This window comes from Syngnathus acus, chromosome 6, assembly GCF_901709675.1.
Source record: "Syngnathus acus chromosome 6, fSynAcu1.2, whole genome shotgun sequence".
In the NCBI taxonomy this organism is placed as follows: Eukaryota; Metazoa; Chordata; class Actinopteri; order Syngnathiformes; family Syngnathidae; genus Syngnathus; species Syngnathus acus.
The window spans coordinates 15,813,216-15,837,821 of NC_051092.1; the positions used below are offsets into that span (position 1 = coordinate 15,813,216).

General features: G+C 46.0%; 1 protein-coding gene across 4 annotated transcripts in view; it reads right to left on the bottom strand.

Annotated features, from left to right (window-relative positions):
- Positions 1–24,606, bottom strand: part of LOC119123981 (1-phosphatidylinositol 4,5-bisphosphate phosphodiesterase gamma-2-like) — a 168,650-nt gene that overhangs the window by 36,785 nt on the left and 107,259 nt on the right. For all 4 annotated transcript variants that reach the window (XR_005098154.1, XM_037253489.1, XM_037253488.1 and 1 more), the window contains 6 exons: positions 20,756–20,824; positions 20,549–20,658; positions 20,353–20,449; positions 20,185–20,257; positions 17,861–18,033; positions 1,696–1,798 (listed from right to left, as the gene is read on the bottom strand). Coding sequence is in view for 3 of the 4 variants with exons in the window: in XM_037253489.1 (XP_037109384.1) it covers positions 1,696–1,798; positions 17,861–18,033; positions 20,185–20,257; positions 20,353–20,449; positions 20,549–20,658; positions 20,756–20,824 (625 nt within the window). In the remaining variant the exon portion in view is untranslated. The remainder of the gene's footprint in view (positions 1–1,695; positions 1,799–17,860; positions 18,034–20,184; positions 20,258–20,352; positions 20,450–20,548; positions 20,659–20,755; positions 20,825–24,606) is intronic.

Below are 24,606 nucleotides of genomic sequence, written 5' to 3' on the forward strand. Positions count from 1 at the left end.
TCATTTGGTGATCTAACTCCCCAATTCCAACCCTTAATGCTGAGTGCCAAGCAGGGAGGCAACGGGTCCCATTTTTATAGTCTTTGGTATGACCCGGCCGGGGTTTGAACCCACAACCTTCCAGTCTCAGGGCGGACACTCTACCACTAGGCCACTGAGCTGGTAATTCACACAAAGAAGAGACAGAACGAGATCAAGACGGGCATGACTGTAAGGAAGCTTTTATACACAAACCGTCATTATGGGGGACAAAAGAAATGCATATTATACCGCTTTTAAGTTAAATGCAGTCGATTTGGCCCATTATTGATGACATCGTGTGGTGTCACCTTTTTCTTTCTTTATTTCACAGTCACGTCTACTCTGGCGCTATACGTGTAGCTCGCTAGTTTAATGTAACTTAGTGCTTCGTGCATGAATAAAATTATTATGAACAGACCCTCATCATGGAAAATGCTAGAAGAAATGCATAAAAGCAACGATGAAAGAGAGACTGAGAAAGTGTGTGGCAAAGGATATCTAACGCTACTCCAATCGGACACTGAGGAGGAAGACTTCGATGGTTTCAGTGCACAGGAGGAAGATGAAGACGGCTCTTTCACTGGCTCTTTATTTACTTTTAAAGTTTTTTTTTTTTAACCAGCCCTGTTAGTGCTGTGCTACCGTGTTGCTGCTGTGTTACTGCCACGTCACAGGCAGTGTTTGGAAAGAAATGTTAAGGTATGTTATTAAAACTTTAAAAAGGCTTTCTGTGTCCCGTCTTTCTTTGTAAATAACTCGCGTGCACACTTCCATGTTGCTGCGGTACTACTGCTGCGTCACAGGCAGCGTTTAGAAAGACATGTTAAAGTATGTTATTAAAACTTTAAAAAAGCTTTCTGTGTACTGTCTTTCTTTGTAAATAACTCGTGCGCATGTGCGGTTTATAGCCCTGTGCGGCTTATATAAGAAAAAAACACAAATATCCCCGAATTTTACCTGGTGCGGCTTATAGTCCAGTTCGGTTTATAGTCCAAAAATTACGTTAGTTCTCCGCGTAAGTTAAGTTAACAAGTGGAAATGATGTAACAAAAGTAGCTCCAAAATGCTGCCGAAAATAAGGCGGCTGTTTCGCATCACTGCTGGCAGTGAGTTAGGTTTACAGAGGCAAGCCGATTTCCGTACTCACAGCTTAAAGAATTTTTCTTTAAGATGTGCCAAAAGATGCCGTCGGGCGGGCAAATGCTTGCGAGTCGCCGAGGGGCTAACGTTGCCCAGCCAGCTGGCCCGAAAAATACACGGAAATCCGCGGAAAATTCTCATCCCTGATTACGGCTCCGCCCTTGCTGTGTGGCGTTTGCATGTTCTCTCTGTGCTCTTACATTCCACAAACGTGCACTGTAGGCCACTCCAAATTGCTCATAGGTGTGAGTGAGTATGGTTCTTCGTCTGTGTGTGCCCTGCAGTTGGCTAGGAACCGGTTCAGGCCCCCCGCTGATTCTCATTCTGATGCTGATGTGTAAAAACCATTCTACCTTAGTGCTGTGGTATAACCCAAAAGCAAATTAAAATAATTAAATTAGTAAAGACTGAACATTAGTGTTAAAAAACCATGATACTGGCGCTACTGAAGCATATTTTACACAAGAGCCTGGAGTAAATTCGTTTCTTAATCATTTGTTTTTCTATGTGCTTTTTATGACTGCATGCATTTACCAAAACGGTCCTTGTCCTTGCTGCGTGGCTGACAGTAGACCACCAGGTCTGACATCTCCATAGCAACCTCTGCCTTCTTCTCCACTTCCTCCTGCTGCCTGATCTGAGGTTGAAAAAAAATATGTATAATTATATCAAACAGTACTCAAGTACAGAGGGGGTCAACAGATGGCTTGTGAACCATTTATTATGATACAGTAGTACAATATACCGTATTTATTCTAATTATCGCCCATATTCTAATAATCACCCAGTGTGAGTTAGCGATGACATAAATAAAAAACATTGATACCGCTAATTATCGGCCATGCTGCTAAAAATTCCCCCCAAAACTTACGTTTTCCTCCGCGACTGCATGCCGACGTCATTGCGCAAGTTTAAATATGACTGATTTGACAGTGAATCTTTCCTGGAAATATTTGATTTCAGACGTATTTGAATGATCGACTGAAAAAATGCCAAAATATAGAACATATACCAGAGGTGGGCAAACTACGGCCCGCGGGCCACATCCGGCCCACGGGGCCGTTTAATCCGGCCCGCCAAACCTGAATAAATTGTATTATTAATTTTTTTTGGGTCATTTTCCCTGCAATTACTATGTTTCCCCAGTAGATGGGGAAGCGCCCGCCCGCGCATTTACTCCCGGGAGCCGTGTCAGAAAGCTCGGTGCACACTCACAAGTGCGTGTGCGTGCGTACTCAGTAGTCAGTGCCGAATTTCGAGTGTAGGCTGTGACGTCAATATTCTCGTAATTCGCGCGCTGAGTTTTCAGATACAGTTTTACGCTAATGCCACCCACAAACCTTCCCCTGGAATCCTTCCATTAAAATGAGTGGCCCGAAGAAAAGAAAGGTGGGCAGTGAGTGCCGAATGTTAAAAAAGAGTGGACAATTTGGCTCGACCTACGTGTGTGAGAAGACGTTCAGCCACATGAACGTCAACAAAGCCCGTCACAGATCTAGGTTAACGGACCGACACCTCGGCTCTATCCTAAAAATTACCACAACAAATTTTACTCCAGACTATGATGCACTAGCCAAAAAGGGAAACCAACAATACTATTGATTTCTTTATTACTTTATTTAGATGTATTCTTTCACTGATTCTTCAAGATGATGTATTTGGTCAGAATGTTTGCCGTTGGATGTGATTTCGCCTCATTAGATAAACATATTTCATATATCAGACCTGCAGGCGCTGAAGTGATGGAAAATGTTATTCATCATAACAGTGTCGTATTTAATAAGAATCACTGATAGTAGTTTTTTGGTGAAATATTTTTTTAATGCTGTTAATAAATGCATTTGTTTTCAAAAAGCTTTTTTTTAATATCCATGCTTTAGTATCTACTAAAAGTAAAAACCTTTTATGCAATGACCTTTACATGTCATTTATATTACTTCACACAAACACTACATCCATCTGCTCCTGGTTCGGCCCCCCGGTCAAAATTTAGAACCCAATTCGGCCCGCAAGTCAAAAGGTTTGCCCACCCCTGACATATACCGTTAAAGAGAAGCTAGCAATTGTAGCTGCTGCCGATGCAACTTCTATTAATGCAGCTTCTAAAGAATATAATGTCGGTTGTAAAAGAATCAGAGAGTGGCGAGTAGTAAAAGGAAAGTGAGTTTGAAGTATGCTGCATTCCTTAAGAACACCAGTGAGATGCAGGTATTGCATACTACATAAGGAAAATATACCGCATTTTTTAAGTCGCGTTTTTTAAGTCGCGTTTTTTTCATAGTTTGGGTGACTAGAAAAAAAGATGGCGGCGCGTGCATACGCAGCGACCTCTCTCTGTCCCGCTCGAACGGTGTTTTGTTCGTCAAATGAGTGTTTGACCGGCAGTTTTGTGCGTTCGTCTCGTCGTACTGAGTCATGCTACAAGTACGGCAGGAAGGTTCTGCTCGACATCGGCGAAAGCGACTTTTGTCGAGTTCTGGACTTTGATGCGGGGACATTAAAGGCGCTCGGACTGCTACGTCCTGAAGCGTCGCCGGACTCGTCTGCTATTCCTCCCCCGGTTGGGAAGCGTCGAAAGCGGTGTGCGAGGAGGCTGAAGAGGGGCAAGCGTGGGGGCGTCCGGGCCAGGCTGGCGGCCAACCCGGCTCGCCCGGCCGTGCCTTCCATTCTTCTGGCGAATGTTCGATCGCTGGACAACAAAATGGATTACATTCGCTTGCTGAGATCTACAAACCGGACGGTGCGTGACTGCTGTGTGCTCGTGTTCACTGAGACTTGGTTGACCGTCAACATTCCGGACTCGGCTGTACGTCTGGAGCGGCTAGCGTGCTATCGGGCGGACCGGACCATTGTACGAGGGGGGAAATCTCGTGGAGGTGGAATATGCGTCTACATCCGTGACGAGTGGTGCCAGGACTCTGTGGTGGTATGCAGGCACTGCTCGCCACTGGCGGAGTTTGTGATCATTAAGTGCCGTCCTTTTTACCTGCCGAGGGAATTTACCGCGATTCTGCTGGTCGCGGTTTACATCCCGCCTTCCAACATCGGAGGCGACAGGGTCGCGGCTCTTAGTGAACTGTACCGGGCTGTCAGTGACCAACAGACAGCGCACCCGGACGGTTTCACCATCTTCGCTGGGGATTTTAATCATGCTAATCTGAAGTCTGTTTTTCCGAGGCTTCACCAGCATGTTGATTTTCCTACGCGTGGCGACAGCTTCCTGGACCTGGTCTACTCTTCGCATAAAGGAGCTTTCAAAGCCGCCCCCCTCCCCCATCTTGGGCTTTCTGACCATCTCACTGTTATGCTTTTGCCCGCATACAGACAAAAGGTGAGAACATCCAGACCAGTTCGCAAGCGGGTGCGGGTGTGGCCTGAGGGTGCCTCTGATGCGCTTCGTGACTGCTTTGGCTCTACCGACTGGGACGTGTTTAGGAGGGCGGCCACTTGCGACGGTCGGGCGGACATTGAAGAGTATACTGACTCTGTTTCCTCCTACATCGGGAAGTGCATTGAGGATGTGACACACTCAGTATCCGTCGTCACTCGGGCAAACCGGAAGCCATGGCTGACAGGGGCTGTCTTCAGGCTGCTGAGGGCCAGGGACAAAGCCTTCCGGGCGGGGGATGAGGCTGGCTTGAGGACTGCGAGGGCCGACCTGTCCCGGGGCATCAAAGAAGCGAAGAGGGCGTTCTCGGGCAAAATTACCGCCCACTTCAAGGACAGCAGGGACGCACGGCGCCTTTGGCAGGGCATTCAGACCATCACGGACTACAAGCCCGCGCCGCAGAGCTGTGATGGCGACGTCCGTCTGCTCAATGACCTCAACCGCTTCTTTGCTCGCTTCGACGCTCAGAACAGCACTTGCCCGCTGAAGGCCACTCCCCCTTCCCACGAGCTGCCCCTGTGCCTCTCCGCCGACAGCGTGAGGAGGACGCTTGCCGCTATCGACATCCGTAAGGCGGCGGGCCCGGACAACATCCCGGGTCGAGCGCTGAAGGACTGCGCTGGTGAGCTGACGGGTGTCTTCACGGACATCTTTAACACTTCCCTGCAGCAGGCCATCGTCCCGTCGAGTTTCAAAGCAGCCACCATCGTACCTGTGCCGAAGAAGCCTGCTCCGTCCTGCTTCAATGACTACCGCCCCGTGGCACTTACGCCCATCGTCATGAAGTGCTTTGAGCGGCTTGTCTTGGAGCACATCCGGTCAGTTCTCCCCCCCACCATTGACCCCTTCCAGTTTGCGTACCGAGCCAAACGGTCCTCTGAGGATGCCATCTGCTCTGCCCTCCACTCGGCCCTCACCCACCTGGAGGGGAAGGACTCGTATGTGAGGTTGCTGTTTGTGGACTTCAGTTCTGCCTTCAACACCATTGTGCCGCAGCGTCTCATCAGCAAACTTGACAAGCTGGGCCTCAGTACCAGCCTCTGCAACTGGCTACTGGACTTCCTCTGCCAGAGGCCACAGGTGGTACGTGTTGGCGACAAGATCTCCGCCAGCATCACGCTGAGCACAGGGGCCCCCCAAGGCTGCGTGCTCAGTCCGCTGCTCTTCACCCTCCTGACGCATGACTGCGCTGCCACCTGCAGCGGGAACCGCATAGTGAAGTTTGCTGACGAGACGACTCTGGTGGGTCTCATCACCAAGGGAGACGAGACTCAGTACAGGCTGGAGGTTGACCTTCTGACCGCGTGGTGCAGGGACAACAACCTCCTGCTGAACGTCGACAAGACCAAGGAGATTGTCGTTGACTTCCGGAAGGGTCACGCCCAACACCTGCCGCTGACCATCGACGGTGCTGTGGTGGAGAGAGTGAGCAGCGCCAGGTTCCTGGGGGTGCACATCAGTGAGGATCTCTCCTGGTCCACCAACACCGCGTCGCTGGCGAAGAAGGCCCAGCGCCGCCTGTACTTCCTTCGGAAACTCAGGCGAGCGGGGACTCCTCCGGCCGTCATGACTACTTTTTACCGCGGCACCATTGAGAGCGTCCTCTCCAGCAGTATTGCTGTCTGGGGTGGCAGCTGCACTGACCAAGACTTGAAGGCCCTGCAGCGCATTGTGAAAACGGCTAGTAAGACTATTGGTGCTTCTCTCCCCTCCTTGAAGGACATTTACACCTCCCATCTCACCCGCAAGGCGACCAAGATTGTGAGGGATGTGAGTCACCCCGCTCACTCTTTGTTTGAGCTTCTGCCCTCTGGGAGGCGGTACAGGAGCCTGCGCTCCCGCACCACCAGACTTTCCAACAGCTTCGTACTCCAGGCTGTTAGGATCCTGAACTCGCTCCCCCTTTCAGCGTAGCGTCCTGTTCTTGCTGTATGCTCACTGGCTCGGTTTTGCCCCTCATGTTCAATGGGTTATTGGTCTGTTTTTATTCATCGCTCATTTTATTTTATTTATTTATTATTTATTATTTATGGTTGTGCCTTCTTGTTTTTGTATTGTGTCGCCTACTTGTATGTCTCGTCACCGTGGGATGGAGGAAACGGAATTTCGGTTTCTTTGTGTGTCTTGACATATGAAGGGATTGACAATAAAGCTGACTTTGACTTTGACTTTTGACTTTGACTTATACAGAGGAGCCACTTATATGTGAAGTTTTTCACAAATTTTCAAAATAAAAAAAAAGAAAAAAAAAAGTGAAACCGCGATAAACGAACCGCGATGTAGCAAGGGATTACTGTAATTTGAATTTCAAGTGACGTCAGCACGCGGCGGTTGTTTACATAAATGACAAATATTCGATCATGGGATGACGAAGAAGACGAAGGGCCCCACGTACTACCGGCATCATTAGCGGCTTTGTTTGTAAGTGACACGGAGAACGAAGAGTTTGAAGGATTTAATGATTTGGAGTGACACAGAAGGTTTGAAAAACTGTTATGGCTTTTACGCACGCCCGGTTCTACTCTACGGAGCTCTCTTTCACCTCCGTGGATGGAAGTCGGGGGCCGGCGCTCGGCCGGGTGGCTGTCCGGGGACGGTGGATGGGGCTCGGACATGGCTTTTACGCATGCCGCCCGGTCCTACTCTACGGGGCTCTCTTTCACCTCCGTGGATGGAAGTCGGGGGCCGGCGCTCGGCCCGGTGGCTGTCCGGGGACGGTGGATGGGGCTCAGACATGGCTTTTACGCACGCCCGGTCCTATTCTATGGAGCTCTTTTCCACCTCCGTGGCTGGAAGTGCCACCTCCGGGGATGGAAGTCCACGCCGCCACACGCCTGGAAGTCGGCGCCGGTGCTTGGGGCTGTGTGGCGGTGAACTATTTATGTTATAGTTATTTGATATATTTTATTTCGTGTAGCAACTTGTATATGTTTCTATCGTTACAGTTCAGTAGTTGTTGGCTTGTTGAACTCTTGTTTTGTTAAATAAAGAGCCGTTTACCAAACCCACGTCTTTCCTTGTACTTTGTTAACGCTACAATATAGTTATATACTAGATCTGTGGAATAACGACGAGGCTGACGTCAGGGCGCACGCGCGGCGTTGTTGACAAAGGGCGAGGAATTTGATCGATGGATTTAATGATTTGGAGTGACACAGATGGTTTGATAATATTATTGCTTATATAATAGTTATTTCAAAGTCAAAGTCAAAGTCTGCTTTATTGTCAATTTCTTCACATGCCAAGACACAAAGAAATCAAAATTACGTTCCCACTATCCCACGGTGACAAGACATAGTACACAATATACATACAAATAAACAACACAAAAAAATAAAAACAAGAAGGCACAAACAATGAATAAATAAGAGTGATGAATAAATAATAAATAAACAAATAACAATAAATAAGAGGAGCAAAAATGGAGCAAGTGTGCATACAACAGACAGTCAGAATATAGCGCAAAAGTACAGGACGCTACGCAGAAGGGGGAGAGAGTTCAGGATCCTAACAGCCTGGAGAATGAAGCTGTTGGTAAGATAAGATAAGATAAGATAATCCTTTATTATTCCCACACTCTTGTGTAAGCAGCAGTACACTTAACATATACACACACACGCATGCGGGGAAGGGGATAAAAGATTTAAAAAAAGTAAGAGATATATATAATTAAAAAAAATATGGACAGCATATACACAATACACAATATACAGTGGAGATAAAAAAAGTATTAGATAAAAAAATAGTGCAAAAGAAGAAAAAAACAGTGCAAAAAAAGCAGATGAAAAGAGTATGAGGTAGACCGATATTGCACATATTATTGCACATACGGTTATTGCACGTTATTATTGCACGTAATTATTGTCCGTTAGCTACAGTGATTAGCCTGGTTATACAGTCTGATGGCAGCAGGGAGGAAGGACCTGGGATGCCTCTCGGTGGTGCATCGTGGGTGACGAAGCCGGTCACTGATGGAGCTCTCCAGGGCCCTGACAGTCTCATGAAGGGGGTGGGAGACGTTGTCCATGATGGAGGACAGCTTAGCCACCATCCTCCTCTCCCCCACCACCTCCACCCGGTCCAGACTGCAGCCCAGGACAGAGACGGCTTTCTTCCACCACCTTGTCCAGCCTCTTCCTCTCCGCTGCAGTGATGACGCTGCTCCAGCAGACCACCCCATAAAAAATGGCGGACGCCACCAAAGAGTCGTAGAAGGTCCTTAGGAGGCCGTCCCTCACTCCGAAGACCTCAGTCTGCGCAGCAGGTGGAGTCTGCTCTGGCCCTTCTTGTATAGGGCCTGAGTGTTACCAGTCCAGTCCAGTTTATTGTTCAGGTGAACACCCAGGTACTTGTAAGAGTCCACAATCTCTACGTCCGTTCCCTGGATGTTCACCGGCGAGGGGGGGACTTTGCGCCGGCGGAAGTCCACCACCAGCTCCTTTGTTTTTCCAGAGTTAATCTGGAGGCGGTTCCGCTGGCACCAGTCCACGAATCTGTGATTCAGTCCTCGGTACTCCGTCTCGTCTCCGTCGTTAATGAGACAGACGATGGCGGAGTCGTCCAAGAACCTCTGGAGGTGGCAGGTTGATGTGTGGTGGGTGAAGTCAGCTGTGTAGATGGTGAAGAGGAGGGGGGCCAGGACGGTCCCCAGTGGAGTTCCTGTGCTGCAGACCACCGTGTCAGACACACGGCCTCCTGTCCTCACAAACTGTGGTCTGTTTGTGAGGAAGTCCAGGACCCATGATGTCAGCTGCTGGCAGACTCCAACATGGTGCAGTTTGTTCCCCAGCAGTTCTGGCTGGATGGTGTTGAAGGCACTGGAGAAATCATAAAACATGATTCTCACAGTGCTTCCAGCCCGCTCCAGGTGGGCCAGGGACCTCTGCATGAGGAAGATGACGGCGTCCTCAACCCCGATGCTCGGCCGGTAGGCGAACTGCAGGGGGTCGGCGGAGGAGCTCACCAGGGGGCGCAGGTGGTGGAGGACCAGCCTCTCCAGGGTCTTCGCCAGGTGGGATGTCAGGGCCACCGGCCGGTAGTGGTTGAAGTCACTGGGGCGAGATGACTTGGGCACCGGTACCATGCAGGACGTCTTCCACAGCTGTGGTACCCTGTGCAGCCTCAGGCTCATGTTGAACATGTGCTCCACAATCCTGCACAGTTGCCCGGAGCAGGATCTGAGCAGCCTGGAGGTGATGCCATCTGGACCCGTCGCCTTCTTCACCTTGAGCCTGGCCAGTCCTCTCTCCACCTGGGCTGTGGAGAGCACCATGCTGGGTGGGGGTGGGGTGGGTTGCAGGGGGGATGGTTGGTGGGTTCGGTGGAGTTGAGAGTGGGCTGGGGGGTTTTGGAGGGGAGGTAGCAGGGGGCGGGGTTGAGGTGAGAGTCCTCGGAGCAGAAGAGGCTCCAGTCGGGGGAAAGTGCAGCAGGGCTGGGTGGGTGGGGGGAGGAGTGGATGGTTGTTCAAACCGGTTGAAGAACCGGTTCAGGTCATTCACCCACTCCTGATCCCTGTCCAGCGCAGGTCTGGAGTTGCTACGTCCTGAGATGGTGTTCAGGCTCCTCCAGACCCCGCTGACGTCGTCCCGCTGCAGTTGGTCTTCCATCCTCCTCCTGTAGTTGCTCTTCCCCTCCCTGATCTTCTTCCTCAAGTCCCTCTGCACCATCTTCAGCAGGTCCCTGTCTCCTGATTTAAAGACCCTCCTTTTGTCCCTGAGCAGGTCTTTAATCTCAGGGGTGATCCAAGGTTTGCTGTTTGCAAAAACTCTGACTGTTTTGGTGGGTATGGTGGGGTCTACACAAAAGTTAATGTAGTCTGTGACACAGCTGGTGAGACCATCGATGTCGTCCCCGTAGTCCTCACAGAACACGTCCCACACCGTGGTCTCAAAACAGTCCTGAAGAGTCTCCAGAGATTCTTCAGACCAGATCTGTCTGGTGTGGGTGACTGCTGGTTGCCTGTGCACCAGAGGCTGATACAGGGGGAGAAGGTGGATCAGATCGTGATCAGATCTTCCAAGGGGGGGGATGATGAATATGCCTCCTTAAGGTTGGCATAAAAAAGGTCCAGTGTTTTATTTCCTCTGGTGCTGCAGGTGACATATTGGCTGAAAGTTGGAAGTGTGGATGAAGGAGAGGCATGATTGAACTCCCCGGTAATAAGGAGGAGGGCATGTGGATGCTGTGTTTGCAGCCTGCTTATACTGCTGTGCAGGACATCGCGGGCTGCGTCGGCATTAGCATTAGGGGGAACATACGCAGTTATCGCGATAACGTGCGAGAGTTCCCGCGGCAGGTAGTGTGGCCTCAAGCTAACGGCTAGCAGCTCAATGTCCGCGCTGCAGAGTTGCTCTTTGATAGTGATGTGCCCAGGGTTACACCATCTATCGTTCACAAACACAGCAAGCCCCCCTCCTCTCCTCTTAACGCTCTCTCGTGTCCTGTCTGCCCTTATCAGGTTAAATCCGTCCAGAGCGACGGCAGAGTCCGGTGTTTGCTCCGTTAGCCAGGTCTCCGTGAACAGCAGCATGCTGCATTCCCTGTATTCCCGTTGGTGCCGTGCCAGCGCCGTTAGCTCATCAATCTTATTACAGATGGATCTCACATTCCCGGTGATGATGGTGGGGAGTGTGGGCTTGAAGCGGCGTTTCTTTTTCCGGCACATAACACCCGAGCGTTGTCCTCTTTTCCTCTTCTTCAGCTCGGGGGAAACATCGGGCTTGTAGCCGGTTAGCTTCCCTTGGCTACAGAGGGCTAACAGCTGACCACGGGTGTAAACAATGGAGCGTTTACTCCCTGCTTCGGTGGTTGCTGGGGTGATGAACCAGGTGAAAAATAGGAAAAATAAAAGGGCCAGCCTCACTGTTTTTGCAAACATGTTTCTGCCCGGTAAAAATAGTCCAAAAAACATATAAAACGAGACAATATACAGACGAGTCGACGGAGCTGCTGCAAACATGTCGCCACTACCGCGGCGCCAACAAAGAACAAGTCTGGTGAGTCTGGTGGTGCGGGAGCGCAGGCTCCTGTACCTCTTCCCAGAGGGCAGAAGATCGATTTGATTTGATATATAATTTATATATCGTTATATGGGCCTGTGGAATATTTTGATGTGCAAGCGCCGTCAGCGGCGCGCAGCCGGCCGGCATTGTTAACATAAAGGACGATCGACGGATTTAATGAATTGGAGTGACACAGATGGTTTTATAAACGTGTTATTTATGTAATAGTTATTTGAATAACTCTGAATGTTACGTTAGGCCCGTTCTCAGCTCTTCGTTTGTGTTTATGTCACGTTAGCATACCTATCATTTAGCCTGTTGTTGCTCGTTCATGTCTGTTCTTGGTGTTGGATTTTGTCTAATAAATTTCCCCCAAAATGGGATTTATACTCTGGAGCGACTTATATATGTTTTTTTTCACGTTATTGTGCATTTTATGGCTAATGCGACCTATATTCCGGAGCGACTTTTAGTCCGAAAAATACAGTAGAATAAATACGGTACGTACATACCAACAAATAACTTTTGAAGACTTAATGGCCACAACTTTATTGCCACATTCACAATATATGCAAACAACACACAAACATAATAAATGTACCCTGTTTTCAGTACTTAATCTCTTCTGCTCTGTTTGTGGGGTCGCTATTCCCGTAAATAGAGGTAAAATAGGTGGAAGCAGTGGCTGGCGAAGAAGAGCAGACGCAAAGGCTCAACCAGAGGGTTTTTACTCAAAATTGTGGAGACTCTTTGGAATTTACGACACAGATGACTGAATAATACTGGATAACGAATATATAATCTGCAAGAAGTGTTTTTCAACATTAAAATCTAATGGCAACACTATGAATCTATCTACAAATCCACTTCTTTCGCTATCACAGTAAACAGTAAATGTGAAGGAAATGGAGTCTAAAAAGTCCCTGCTAGCTACAAAAACAGATATGCTCACACCTCATTGATTAAGGTACATACTAAGCATACAATCCTGCTTACACACCAAATTAATAAAGAATTTTTTTTCTGTTTAAAAGAAAACATAACTAGACATTTTTTGACGTGTAATAGTCTAAGTGGTAAAGAGAAATGTTTTAATAATAACTTCATGGTCTGAAATTTATTTTTGGGCACTTTGAAATAAATGTTTTTTGGTATATTACATGAATAGCTTAATGACCTTTTAAACTGTTCAATGCATGCCTGATGTTTTTACTAAACTATTGACACTGCCAAGGGCGTCTAAAATTCCTTTATGCTTGAGTATATCCTGTTTTGCCAAATGCTGGATGCTATTTCATGTGTTGCCTAACGCTTAATGTCATGGATCACTTGAGAATGTTTTGGACGGCAAGAAATGTTTTGCCCAACAATGAAAGTATTGGTTGGAAGCATGGTTAACTGATAATGTGCAAAAGAATAAATAAATACATGAAATGTCAGGAGCAAAACGAAATGGATAAACAGGAAGAAAATATTGATGGCTGGCGTACTAACAATTGCGAAGCACCGCATAGATAATAGATCGTCTCCTAGCTCACAGTTTATGTTCCAATTAATAAGTCAAACTTTTATGTCCTTACAAGTCTGTAGAAAATGTTCATGTCCGCATAGAGAATGGCAAAATTGGCAAGATGTGGACTGGATGTGCGTAAAATGATTGCGTGGATGCTGAGAAGATGCAAGGGTCGATGGAAAATGAAAGTGGCGGTACCTTGAGACAAAACAGGCAGAGGAGCCGGAGAGGAAAGCAGGAGAAGGATAACCAAGAATTCGGCTAAAGGATGGTCGCCAAGGCCAAAAGAATGAAAGCCGTGGGAGGAAAACAGCCTCCATTGAATCAACCCTACACCCCAACACCGAATCTGCCCCCCACCGCATCCATCACCATGGAAGTAGCTCTTATCGAACTCGCCCCCATTCCCATGAAATCAGCTCTCATCGAACTTGCCCCCACTCCCATGGAATCAGCTCTCATCGAACTTGCCTCCACTCCCATGGATTCAGCTCTCATCAAACTTGCCCCCACCCCTACGGAAACAGCTGTCATTATACACGCGCCCACCTACGTGTGCAACGCAACTCGACTCGACTCAAAATGAGCACTTCCAAGAACTTCGTTACTGCTTTTTTTTCCCTGAAATTGCATTGGGGGATTGTCGGAGGAGAAGCCCAGCTCTGTTTTGTAAACCTTTTTCCTGAACGCAGAATTAATATAATTTAATTCGATTATATTTAACTAATCCGGTGTGAATCTGATTTGTGTGGCTATCTTTGTCCTTAGAAGAAAAACAAACATGCGTTAAAGAAGTTGGACACAGGTAATTAGTAATGGTTGATGCAAGGTGGAAGGTCCTCGCCTTCTATCCGGTAACATTTTCCAACAAAGGTTATAATAAAACCAAAACCAGTCCGGCGACAATCACTACAGTGGAGACCTTCTTAATAATAATAATAATTCATTAAATTTGTATAGCGCTTTTCAAAAACCCAAAGACGCTTCTTCAGGTCGCCGAGATCACGGAGTATCAGCAGGTCTATTGATGATGATGATGATAGAACTTTATTCATCCCACAGCGGGGAAATTCACTTGTCACAGCAGTGCATGAGTGCAAGAATAATACGAGTGCAAGAATAAAACAAGTGCCAGAATTACAAAAAAGGGTAAATCACAGACAAGGACAAACACAAGTGCTGCTAGCAGAGACGAAACACAATCATTTTATCAGGTGGCATGCATGTTGTAAAGTCTGACAGCAGAGGGAATGAAGGACCTGCGGAACCGTTCCTTCCTACACCGAAGGTGCAAAAGTCTGCCGCTAAAGGAGCTGCTCAGGGACCGCACAATCTCATGGAAGGGGTGAGAGGTGTTGTCTATGATGGATTTGAGCTTAATCAACGTCGTCCTCTCACCCACAACCTCAATGGAGTCCAGGGGACAGCCCAGGATAGAGCTCGCTCTTCTGACCATCTTATTCAGTCTCCCCCTGTCCCGGTCAGTACTACCCCCACCCCAGCAGACCACAGCGTAGAGAATAGCTGAGGCCACCACAGAGTCATAGAAGGTCCGGAGGAGAGCCCTGCACACACCGAAGGACCCCAGTCTCCTCAGCAGGTGGAGGCGACTCTGGCCCTTTTTGTACAGGGCGTGGGTGTGATCAGTCCAGTCCAGTTTGTTGTTAAGGCGAACACCCAGGAATTTGTAGTTCTCCACTACCTCAATGTCCGATCCCTGGATGTTCACCGGAGTGAAGATGGGTGCTGTCCTCCCGAAGCTCACAATCAACTCCTTCGTCTTGCTGGTGTTCAGTTGAAGCTGGTTGAGCTCACACCAGCTGACAAAGTCCTTGATGACCGTCCTATATTCCAGATCGTTCCCCTCCAAGACATATCCAACAATGGCCGTGTCGTCGGAGAACTTCTGGATGTGGCAGTGAGCAGTGTCGTGGGTAAAGTCTGAAGTGAACAGGGTGAAAAGGAAAGGAGAGAGCACCGTACCCTGGGGGACACCTGTGCTGCAGCGCACCACGTCGGACACACAGCGATGTAACCTCACATACTGCGGCCGGTCGGTGAGGAAGTCCGTTGTCCATGCAGCCAGGCGCTGGTCCACACCCGCAGCCAATTTATATTGCCGAATTTATTTGAATCTAGCAACACTGGAACCGAGACGTGAGCTACTCAATCGCACTTCACAAAGACATCCCCACATTGTATGCTGATGCTAAAGAAGTGAAGCGAAATTCAGCGAAGTGTGATTCAAGACAGCCAAGACAACTGCATCACAGCTCCCCTTTGGCTAGGGCGTCTTGACAAATAGGTTTGGCGAGTTATTGTAAGCTTGCAGTATTGTATTAGTTTAGTATTGCTTACAGTATTGTAAGCTTTTAGTACAACCAGCATAACCGAAAATGTGGAGATACAGTTTTTCTTCATAAATATACATTTCCTTCTGAGCACCACAGGAACAGTTTAAAAAGTTCATGATGTAAATGATTACCGTATTTCCGCCCTAAAAGGCGCACCTAAAAACCTAAAATTTTCTCAAAAGCCGACAGTGCGCCTTATAGGCCAGTGCGCCTTATATATGGATTAACTGATGAATTTGTTGATCCATACTGGTTGTACACAGTGCTCTGCCAAAATGTTTCAGTACGTTTTAGTACGACTAATAAATTACAAGGTCGCATCGCTTCCCAGCATTACGGCAACTGTAGTCAGGGGGCGTCACCGAATAGCTGTTGTACCCGCGAGGCTATTTCCTGTCAAAATAGGCTGCTCTGTTAATGTTTCGAGTAAATCTACGGATCGATATGGAAGGGAAACATAGGTAAGTAGTACCAATGCGTTAGATCGAACTTTAGTCAGTTCCGATCATTTTATAGGAGATCGTTTGAGAAACGCGATTGTTTACACTTTGCTGAGGCTCATGGGAGATTGCGAGGTGAGGCTCGTGAGACTTTGCGGATGGCTAATGCTATTGCGATAGCTGCTATACGTACCAGGCTATTTCATGTCAAAATAGGCTGCTCTGTTAATGTTTCGAGTAAATCTACGGATCGATATGGAAGGGAAACATAGGTAAGTAGTACAAATGCGTTGGATCGAACTTTAGTCAGTTCCGATCATTTTATAGGAGATCGTTTGAGAAACGCGATTGTTTACACTTTGCTGAGGCTCATGGGAGATTGCGAGGTGAGGCTCGTGAGACTTTGCGGATGGCTAATGCTATTGCGATAGCTGCTATACGTACCAGGCTATTTCATGTCAAAATAGGCTGCTCTGTTAATGTTTCGAGTAAATCTACGGATCGACATGGAAGGGAAACATAGGTAAGTAGTACAAATGCGTTGGATCGAACTTTAGTCAGTTCCGATCATTTTATAGGAGATCGTTTGAGAAACGCGATTGTTTACACTTTGCTGAGGCTCATGGGAGATTGCGAGGTGAGGCTCGTGAGACTTTGCGGATGGCTAATGCTATTGCGATAGCTGCTATACGTACCAGGCTATTTCATGTCAAAATAGGCTGCTCTGTTAATGTTTCGAGTAAATCTACGGATCGATATGGAAGGGAAACATAGGTAAGTAGTACCAATGCGTTAGATCGAACTTTAGTCAGTTCCGATCATTTTATAGGAGATCGTTTGAGAAACGCGATTGTTTACACTTTGCTGAGGCTCATGGGAGATTGCGAGGTGAGGCTCGTGAGACTTTGCGGATGGCTAATGCTATTGCGATAGCTGCTATACGTACCAGGCTATTTCATGTCAAAATAGGCTGCTCTGTTAATGTTTCGAGTAAATCTACGGATCGATATGGAAGGGAAACATAGGTAAGTAGTACCAATGCGTTGGATCGAACTTTAGTCAGTTCCGATCATTTTATAGGAGATCGTTTGAGAAACGCGATTGTTTACACTTTGCTGAGGCTCATGGGAGATTGCGAGGTGAGGCTCGTGAGACTTTGCGGATGGCTAATGCTATTGCGATAGCTGCTATACGTACCAGGCTATTTCATGTCAAAATAGGCTGCTCTGTTAATGTTTCGAGTAAATCTACGGATCGATATGGAAGGGAAACATAGGTAAGTAGTACCAATGCGTTGGATCGAACTTTAGTCAGTTCCGATCATTTTATAGGAGATCGTTTGAGAAACGCGATTGTTTACACTTCGCTGAGGCTCGTGAGACTTTGCGGATGGCTAATGCTATTGCGATAGCTGCTATACGTACCAGGCTATTTCATGTCAAAATAGGCTGCTCTGTTAATGTTTCGAGTAAATCTACGGATCGATATGGAAGGGAAACATAGGTAAGTAGTACCAATGCGTTAGATCGAACTTTAGTCAGTTCTGATCATTTTATAGGAGATCGTTTGAGAAACGCGATTGTTTATAGAGGGCTCGTTGGTTATTGGCTAGTGGATGCATACCGCAACCCTAGTCAACCTCAGTTTGATGCAGTATAGCTTCTATTTTATGCGCCTTATAAGCCGGTGCGCCTTATATATGGACAAAGTTTTAAAATGGGCCGTTCATTGAAGGTGCGCCTTATAACCCGGTGCGCCTTTTAGGGCGGAAAATACGGTACCTGCTTTAATAGTTGTCACTGTGAAACATATTTATATATTGATTAAAATAATAAAAACAACAACGCTATAGCACTATAGTTATTTATCTGTGCTACAGATGTCATGTACAGAACAAGAAAAGCAAATTCTATCATTGCAGTGCAAATGAGAGGGGGGTGCTTAAAAGTAACTATTAATAATTTAACATTAATCATTTAAATATTTTAAAAGCAAATACTTGCCTCTTGTTCTCTACTGAATTGCTTTCTCATTTCTCTCTGAGTGATGCCCCAAGCCACCTTGTACCATTCAAAAAGCTCCTCCAAAGAGTCTGCGGCCAAGTCAAATTGCAGGCTGTCTTGCTCCATGTTCTGCAGAGTAAGAACATGTAGCTTTCCGTTTTTACCGTTTTTCACTGAAAAGAGAGAGGACAGAATTCAATGTCACAGCATTCTTTAGTCTAGACAATGTTAATTTATTCTTGATCATTTGTTATATTCCTGATGAATTGATTATTTTGTAATGTTTTACAATTGTCACTTTGAAATAGAAGAATTTTTTAATGGCCCAGATTAAAGGGACAGTATGCAGATTTTTTTAATTTCTTCAGCAGAAGTGCAAGAAGATTTTCTATCCAAACTATTTCTAGTATTTCCTCAAGTAAGTGCATTCATTGGATTTGTTACACATGCAGTAGTCATTACTCTGGCAAATTTGCGATTTGCTATGTTTGTGTTGTACCAGTGTTGTACCTCATAGTATTTTGGACGAACGTGAACTAAACGTAGCGCATTTTTTGCTTCTGGCTCATTTTGGGGCCAATCAACGATTTTTGAAGGCCTGTTCATTTTTTCTTCTTAGCCTACAAAAGAAAACCTTGCTAGGCAGACTGTAAACAAGGCTTAATCAGGCGGGGGAGTATTTTGTAACCCCAGCCACCTACATGGCACGTGCCTTATCAAAATGCGATGTGTGCTTGGAGAAGGGGAAAAAGCGCAATGACACTTCACTCGATGTACTCAGCAGCTCGATGAGCAGCCCCACTCATCCTTTCTTGTCAGACACAAATGAAAATGTATCATCCTATGAGAGCATTCAAGAATATTATGAGTAGTTGTAGTGCTCTCAATGGTGTTGGACTCCAAATTACTCAATGATATTGTTGATTGTTTTTTGGTTTATTTATGCCATGCAATCGCATTATCAGTTCCCTGGACAGCGCTTCTCTCTTGTCCCTCCCGTCCTGTCAGGCATCATTATTTAGTCACTGGAGAAAAGGAGAAAAGCTCAGAGACCAAGAAAGACAAGTGAACACTGAGAAGTGTGATTCACCAATCTACTGTACGTTTTGTTTTTCGAACGATGACCTGCCTTCCAGTATTTTTTTAAACGGAAAAACCGCTAATAAGATACAATGTAGACTGCTTTGGAAATTGTGAAAAGAGTGCGTCCGTGCACTGGTCTGTTTTTGATTGCCCACCATTTTCGCACCAGCTCCCAGCTCATTGGCCGCTTTATATAAACTCCAGCACACCCAGCCCTCACTGTCAGTTTGTCCCACGTTGCTATCCCGTCTTATCTGTTGTCTGCCTTCGCCAAACTGACTCACGTTGCTGACCTAGCCCGTTTACCTGTTACTCGACCCGAGTATGACTTCTGCCTGGCCTGACCCTTTGCCCGTTATTCAACCGCAAGTTTTGCCTACGCCCTACCTGCTTGTGTTTTTCGTTCTCTGCCCAGGTACGACTTTCTGCCTGTCCCCGACCACAAGCCTGCTCCGCCCTTGCCAGCTTTGCTGACGCATCCGCTCCTCTCCAACCCCTGTGATCCACTTCCCCTTTATTCAATAAACAAGAGTACTGTGACGCATTTGGTTGTCCTATCTTTCTCATCACAATTCATTTGGGCTTTGCACCTTTACCGTAGCACTTTTATGTCCCAAGTCCTAAAGGTTTTCTGGTTCTTTGGTCAAACAAGCTAAGTAATAATACAGTCACAACCAAATTAAGTGAGTCAAAGCAAATATAATGCTACTTTAAATGTTTTGCACTTCATTTGTACGTCCTTAGTTTCCTACCTTTAACTCCGACACCTACAGCAGATTGTTTTTGTTTGCACATTTCGGACCACAGTTGTGTTTTTGTTTCAATGCATTACAGAAAAGGACAATTCAAGCAGTTTTCTCATGTATTTGAGATTGTACGGTGATAGCATCACCTGGATTTTTGTCTGATGGAATGTGGGAAAACAATCAAGAAATGGCAATATGCCGAAGAGTAACAGCTCGCAGCAACTTTTTTTTTCAGGGTGGGGGGTTGGTAATGGGTGTTGGGGGGAAGAAAAGAACTATGAACGTTTCATTTTTGTAGCAATGAACTTAGCTAAAAAAAATACTAATTCTGAACTATGAATTGCAAAAAGTTAATTTTAGATTTTGTGAGCTGAACCAGTTTGTGTAGAAAATGATATTTTCCAACACTGTCCCTTTCCGGGATCACGTGGTCATGTTCATTGTTTTGAATGGTACATTAAGATGGTGTTAGAAGGGAAAATACATTATACTCACAGTTTTGTATGTTACACTTAGAGATATCCACCACACCCTTACATAGTTCACCCAAGGGATTGTCTTCTATATCCTGTAGTTAGATCACAATCACTCAAGAAATTTAGTCTTTATACCACCAAACCTCCAGTTATGGTAAATGGTTTTTTTTGGGGGGTTTTTTCAAACCTGTTGTCTAAAATCAAGTTTGGTGTTGCTGGACACTTCCTCAACATAATTGGATGGGAAAAAAAGCTGCACCTTTCCACCATGGTCTCCTTTCCACCTAGAATGTAAAGAACAATGTTTTTTTTAAGTTTTTTTTTGTTTTGTGTAGTTTTGTATTTGGTCATGTCAAAAACAACCGTGTGCAAGACGGACTCACCACCCATCATTGTCTTTGGACACATTATGTATCAAAGCGTCTTTATCGAAGGTGAGTTCATCGGGCCTTGTAGCCTGGTAGCTATAAACAGCCCTGACAGTACTCTTTGGCTTAGGTAGACAAAAAACAACACACAATAAGCATACAGTGCGTTAAGCATAATACAAAAACAACAAAATAAAATATTACTAGCAATCCAGTACATACCAGTGATGACTCAATCTCATTGGGTTCCACATAGGTCTTCATTTCGGACAGTGCAGCAGTGCTGTTATCCTGTCAAACAGAATACATTGTAAGGTACCATTCTTTGCAGAGGCTAAAACAAAGTCTGAATAAATTAGAATTAAGTTAGCACTCCTGCCTCACATTACTGAGGTTCTGTTTGATTCTGAGCTACAATGCATAATCATGGTTATGCATAAGGTTAACTGAAGACTCTAAATTGCTGCATGGTGTGAATGTGAGTGTTTAGGTATGCCCTTTGATTGACTAACGACTAGTCTGAGGCGTACCCGAACTTTTGCCCAAAGTCAGATGGGATAAGATAAACCTCACTCGCAACCCTAGTGATAATTGAAGGAATTTTGAAGTAATTCACATCTAAAGGGCTTACATTGTTTGCTACGCAGCTATCATTTAGATCAGGGGTCCCCAAACTTTTTCCTGTGAGGGCCACATAACTTTTCCCTTCTCTGATGGGGGGCCGGTGTCAGTTTGTAACAGAAAAAGTGTGACGATCGTAGGGGAGCTTAAAAAATTTATTGTTTTCCAGAAAGCCACATATAACCAAATAACGGTTATTTAATAACCCTTTCCAGGTTCTTTACAGAAAAAAAGTCAGGAAACAAATAATAACACTATTAATGAAATAAATAATAACTAAATAACCCTCTCTGAGTTCTTCACAGAAAAAACAGGAAATAAATAATAACTAAATAACTCTCTCTGGGTTCCTCATAGAAAAAAAAGCCATGGAACATTAACTTTCTGTTGTGCCATGCACAATCTTAACAGATAAAAGTTCAGCTCAGTTGTCAGAGCAGAATCTCTCTGACACATATGAGCAGTCTCTTAAAGTTCTTGTGTTCCTTCCTTATAATCCTTTTGTAGGTTCCAGTAGGCTTGTAGACACCGCTGTCTTTTTTGTTAAAGTTTGCTAGTGCGTCATAGTCTGGAGTAAAATTTGTTGTGGCAATTCTTAGGCGAGATCCGAGGTGTTGGTCCGTTTACCTCGATCTGTGACGGTTTGATGTTGACGTTCATGTGGCTGAACGTCACGTCGCGTACGTCGAGCCAAATTGGCCACTCTCTTTTAAACGCTCGGCACTGTGTCCACCTTGCTTTTCCTTGGGCGACTCATTTTAATGGAAGGATTCCAGGGGAAGGTTTGTGGGTGGCTTTAGCGCAAAACTGCATCTGAAAGCTCAGCGCGCGAATTACAAGAATGCTGTCGTCACAGCCCACGCTCTAAATTCGGGACTGATACAAATAGAGCGCGAGTGCGCCATGTCCGTACTACTGAGTACGTACACGCACTTGTGAGTGTGCACCGAGCTTTCTGACACGGCTTCCGGTAGTAAATGCGCAGGCGAGCGCTTCCCCATCTACTGGGGAAACGCAGTCATTGCAGGCAAAATGACCAAAAAAAAAAGTTTAATAATACAATTTGTTCAGGGTTGGCGGGCCGGATTAAACGGTCCCGTGGGCCGTATCCGGCCCGCAGTTTGGTGACCACTGATTTAGATGAATAAAAAGGACACAAGTTAAATGCATTGGTGTTTGCAATAATCCATGTAGCTTTCATTTCCTGATGAGTGTGAATGGCATTGTGAGGATTTCTGGAAAAACAACAGAGTGACTGCAGGTGGTGGGTACCAGCAGAGGGACTATTAGTCAACAACATGAAAAGCTTCCGACACGTGGGAGAAGGCGACCACAGAACTGACATTGAATTCTACACCCGAATAGTCCCACGGAGTTAAGACAACACAACTCCTTATTTGACATCTGGTCCTTGAAAAGTGCACAACTCACCCATGGCTGGCAACACACACACACACATGCACACGCACACGCGCACACACACACACACACACGCACACACACACACACACACACACACACACACACACACACACACACACACACACACACACACACACACACACACACACACACACACACACACACTTAGACACGCCTTTTTTATGAAATGTATAAGGCTGGGTCATCCTTTGTCAATCTGATTCACTACCTTCGTGGTTCATGACAGCTGTGGCCCGGAGCAATGACCTTGCTCAGAGACCTACTTGACAGGCAGTGGACTTTTTGTCTCATATGACGACTTAATAAAGTCACTTTAATAAGTGAAAAAATGCGATAAGTGAAAAAGAAAAACATTTCCATCCATAGCAAAGCAATCTGACTATCCACTCGATAGCAGGTGGGTGATAGGGGCAGCACTGTCAACATCATGATGTCATCCATTCCAACTTGGCGCCGTGAATTAAAGGGTAGAGAGGGGGGTTATTTTGACAAATACTGGACACAAAATTAGGGACACCAGATATTGAGCAAACCTTACATTATTGCCCCCTTCCCCCAGCAAGACCTCAATGTGGGACTTCCAGAGGTACACTTTAAATACAGTGGCTATTTACGCCTTTAATTTGTGACCCTGGCGTGATGGCTAAGGAACGTTAACTCCTCGTTTGTGGTCAGTTAGGACACCACCTTCTAGTTGTAAGAGACGCATTGATTGTTTTCCTTCTTCCACGCCGGCGGCTGCCAAAATAAGGTAAGCGGAAGTTCTAAAATAAGGTAAGCAGAAGATCTGTACATTGTTTGCGCTAAATTTAGGTGTACAAAAACGAAGATCAATTGGTGTTTAGCATGTTCTGGATATGCCTTGCCATAGACTGGCGTTCTACCAGATGCAGTGGAACATCGTGACGTTTTGGTGCATATAGTGTAGTTTTGGGGCCCTCTAAAACGATGGCACACCTCGCTCAATCGAACTCAGCCCTCTGTGACTATGACTAAGACATTTTGTCTCAAGTTTTGTTTAATCTGGTATAAAAAGATTGAAAGAAGGATAGGTTGCAGAAAGAATGCGTTAAGCTCCAAAAAAGAAATAGTAAGTCACAAAATAAGAAGGTAACATAGAGGCAGATACATGATGAATTGTGTCGTGGCGTGAAGGAAATGTGGACACAGAGACAGAAAACATAATATTAGAAAAGCAAATTTGGAGAGAGAAAAGGGAAGCAAAGTAACAAATAGAAAAGGAGATGAAGCGAGACGTCATGTGCATCTTACGGCAATGGGAGGCCACCGCTTTAGCAAAACTCCACGAAGAACAAGACCCTGTGACCAATGCAGTATGCAGGTAAACAGTAATAGGGTTAAATGACAAAACAACATTGTATCCAACTCTGCCAACAAATTAACAATCATTTATGTCCCTTAGGCACCACCACCATACCCACTTGCCACTTAGGAGACACCCGGTATGATGGCACCGATGAAATCCAGGAAACACAGACCAGATAGCAAACCTATTCTCGCAACACAACTTTCTCAGAGGCAGGTGGTGCAGGGTCGAAGCCCATTCCAAAATGCCAAATATCCACTCCAGTTTTTTATGGTACCCGTGAGCGGGCCCCTCACAATTTGGTGACAGATCACCCCATCCACTGACTGGTCAAAGAAAACACCCACATGGTCATCACTTTTAACCTGGATGATGCCAGACGTATTAATGATTATTACAATAGTGACAGTGACACTGATGATTGGAATGGCATTACGGAAGCACGGCAAAAGGCAGAAGTGGCGAGTAAGAAAAAGGTTTCAAATGTTAAGAATAATGTTTAACAATTAATGTTTTCTACAAATGCCTGAGCATGAATTGGGTGGGGGATGGCAGTATGACGCTTTGGGGGTCCGGGACACACAGGCACTGGTGGACAATTTACCTCAATTAAACAAAGGAGCCCAGGGGTGGATTTCAGATGTTACAGCTTTAATGGCAGGACAGAAACGTGGCAGTGGCC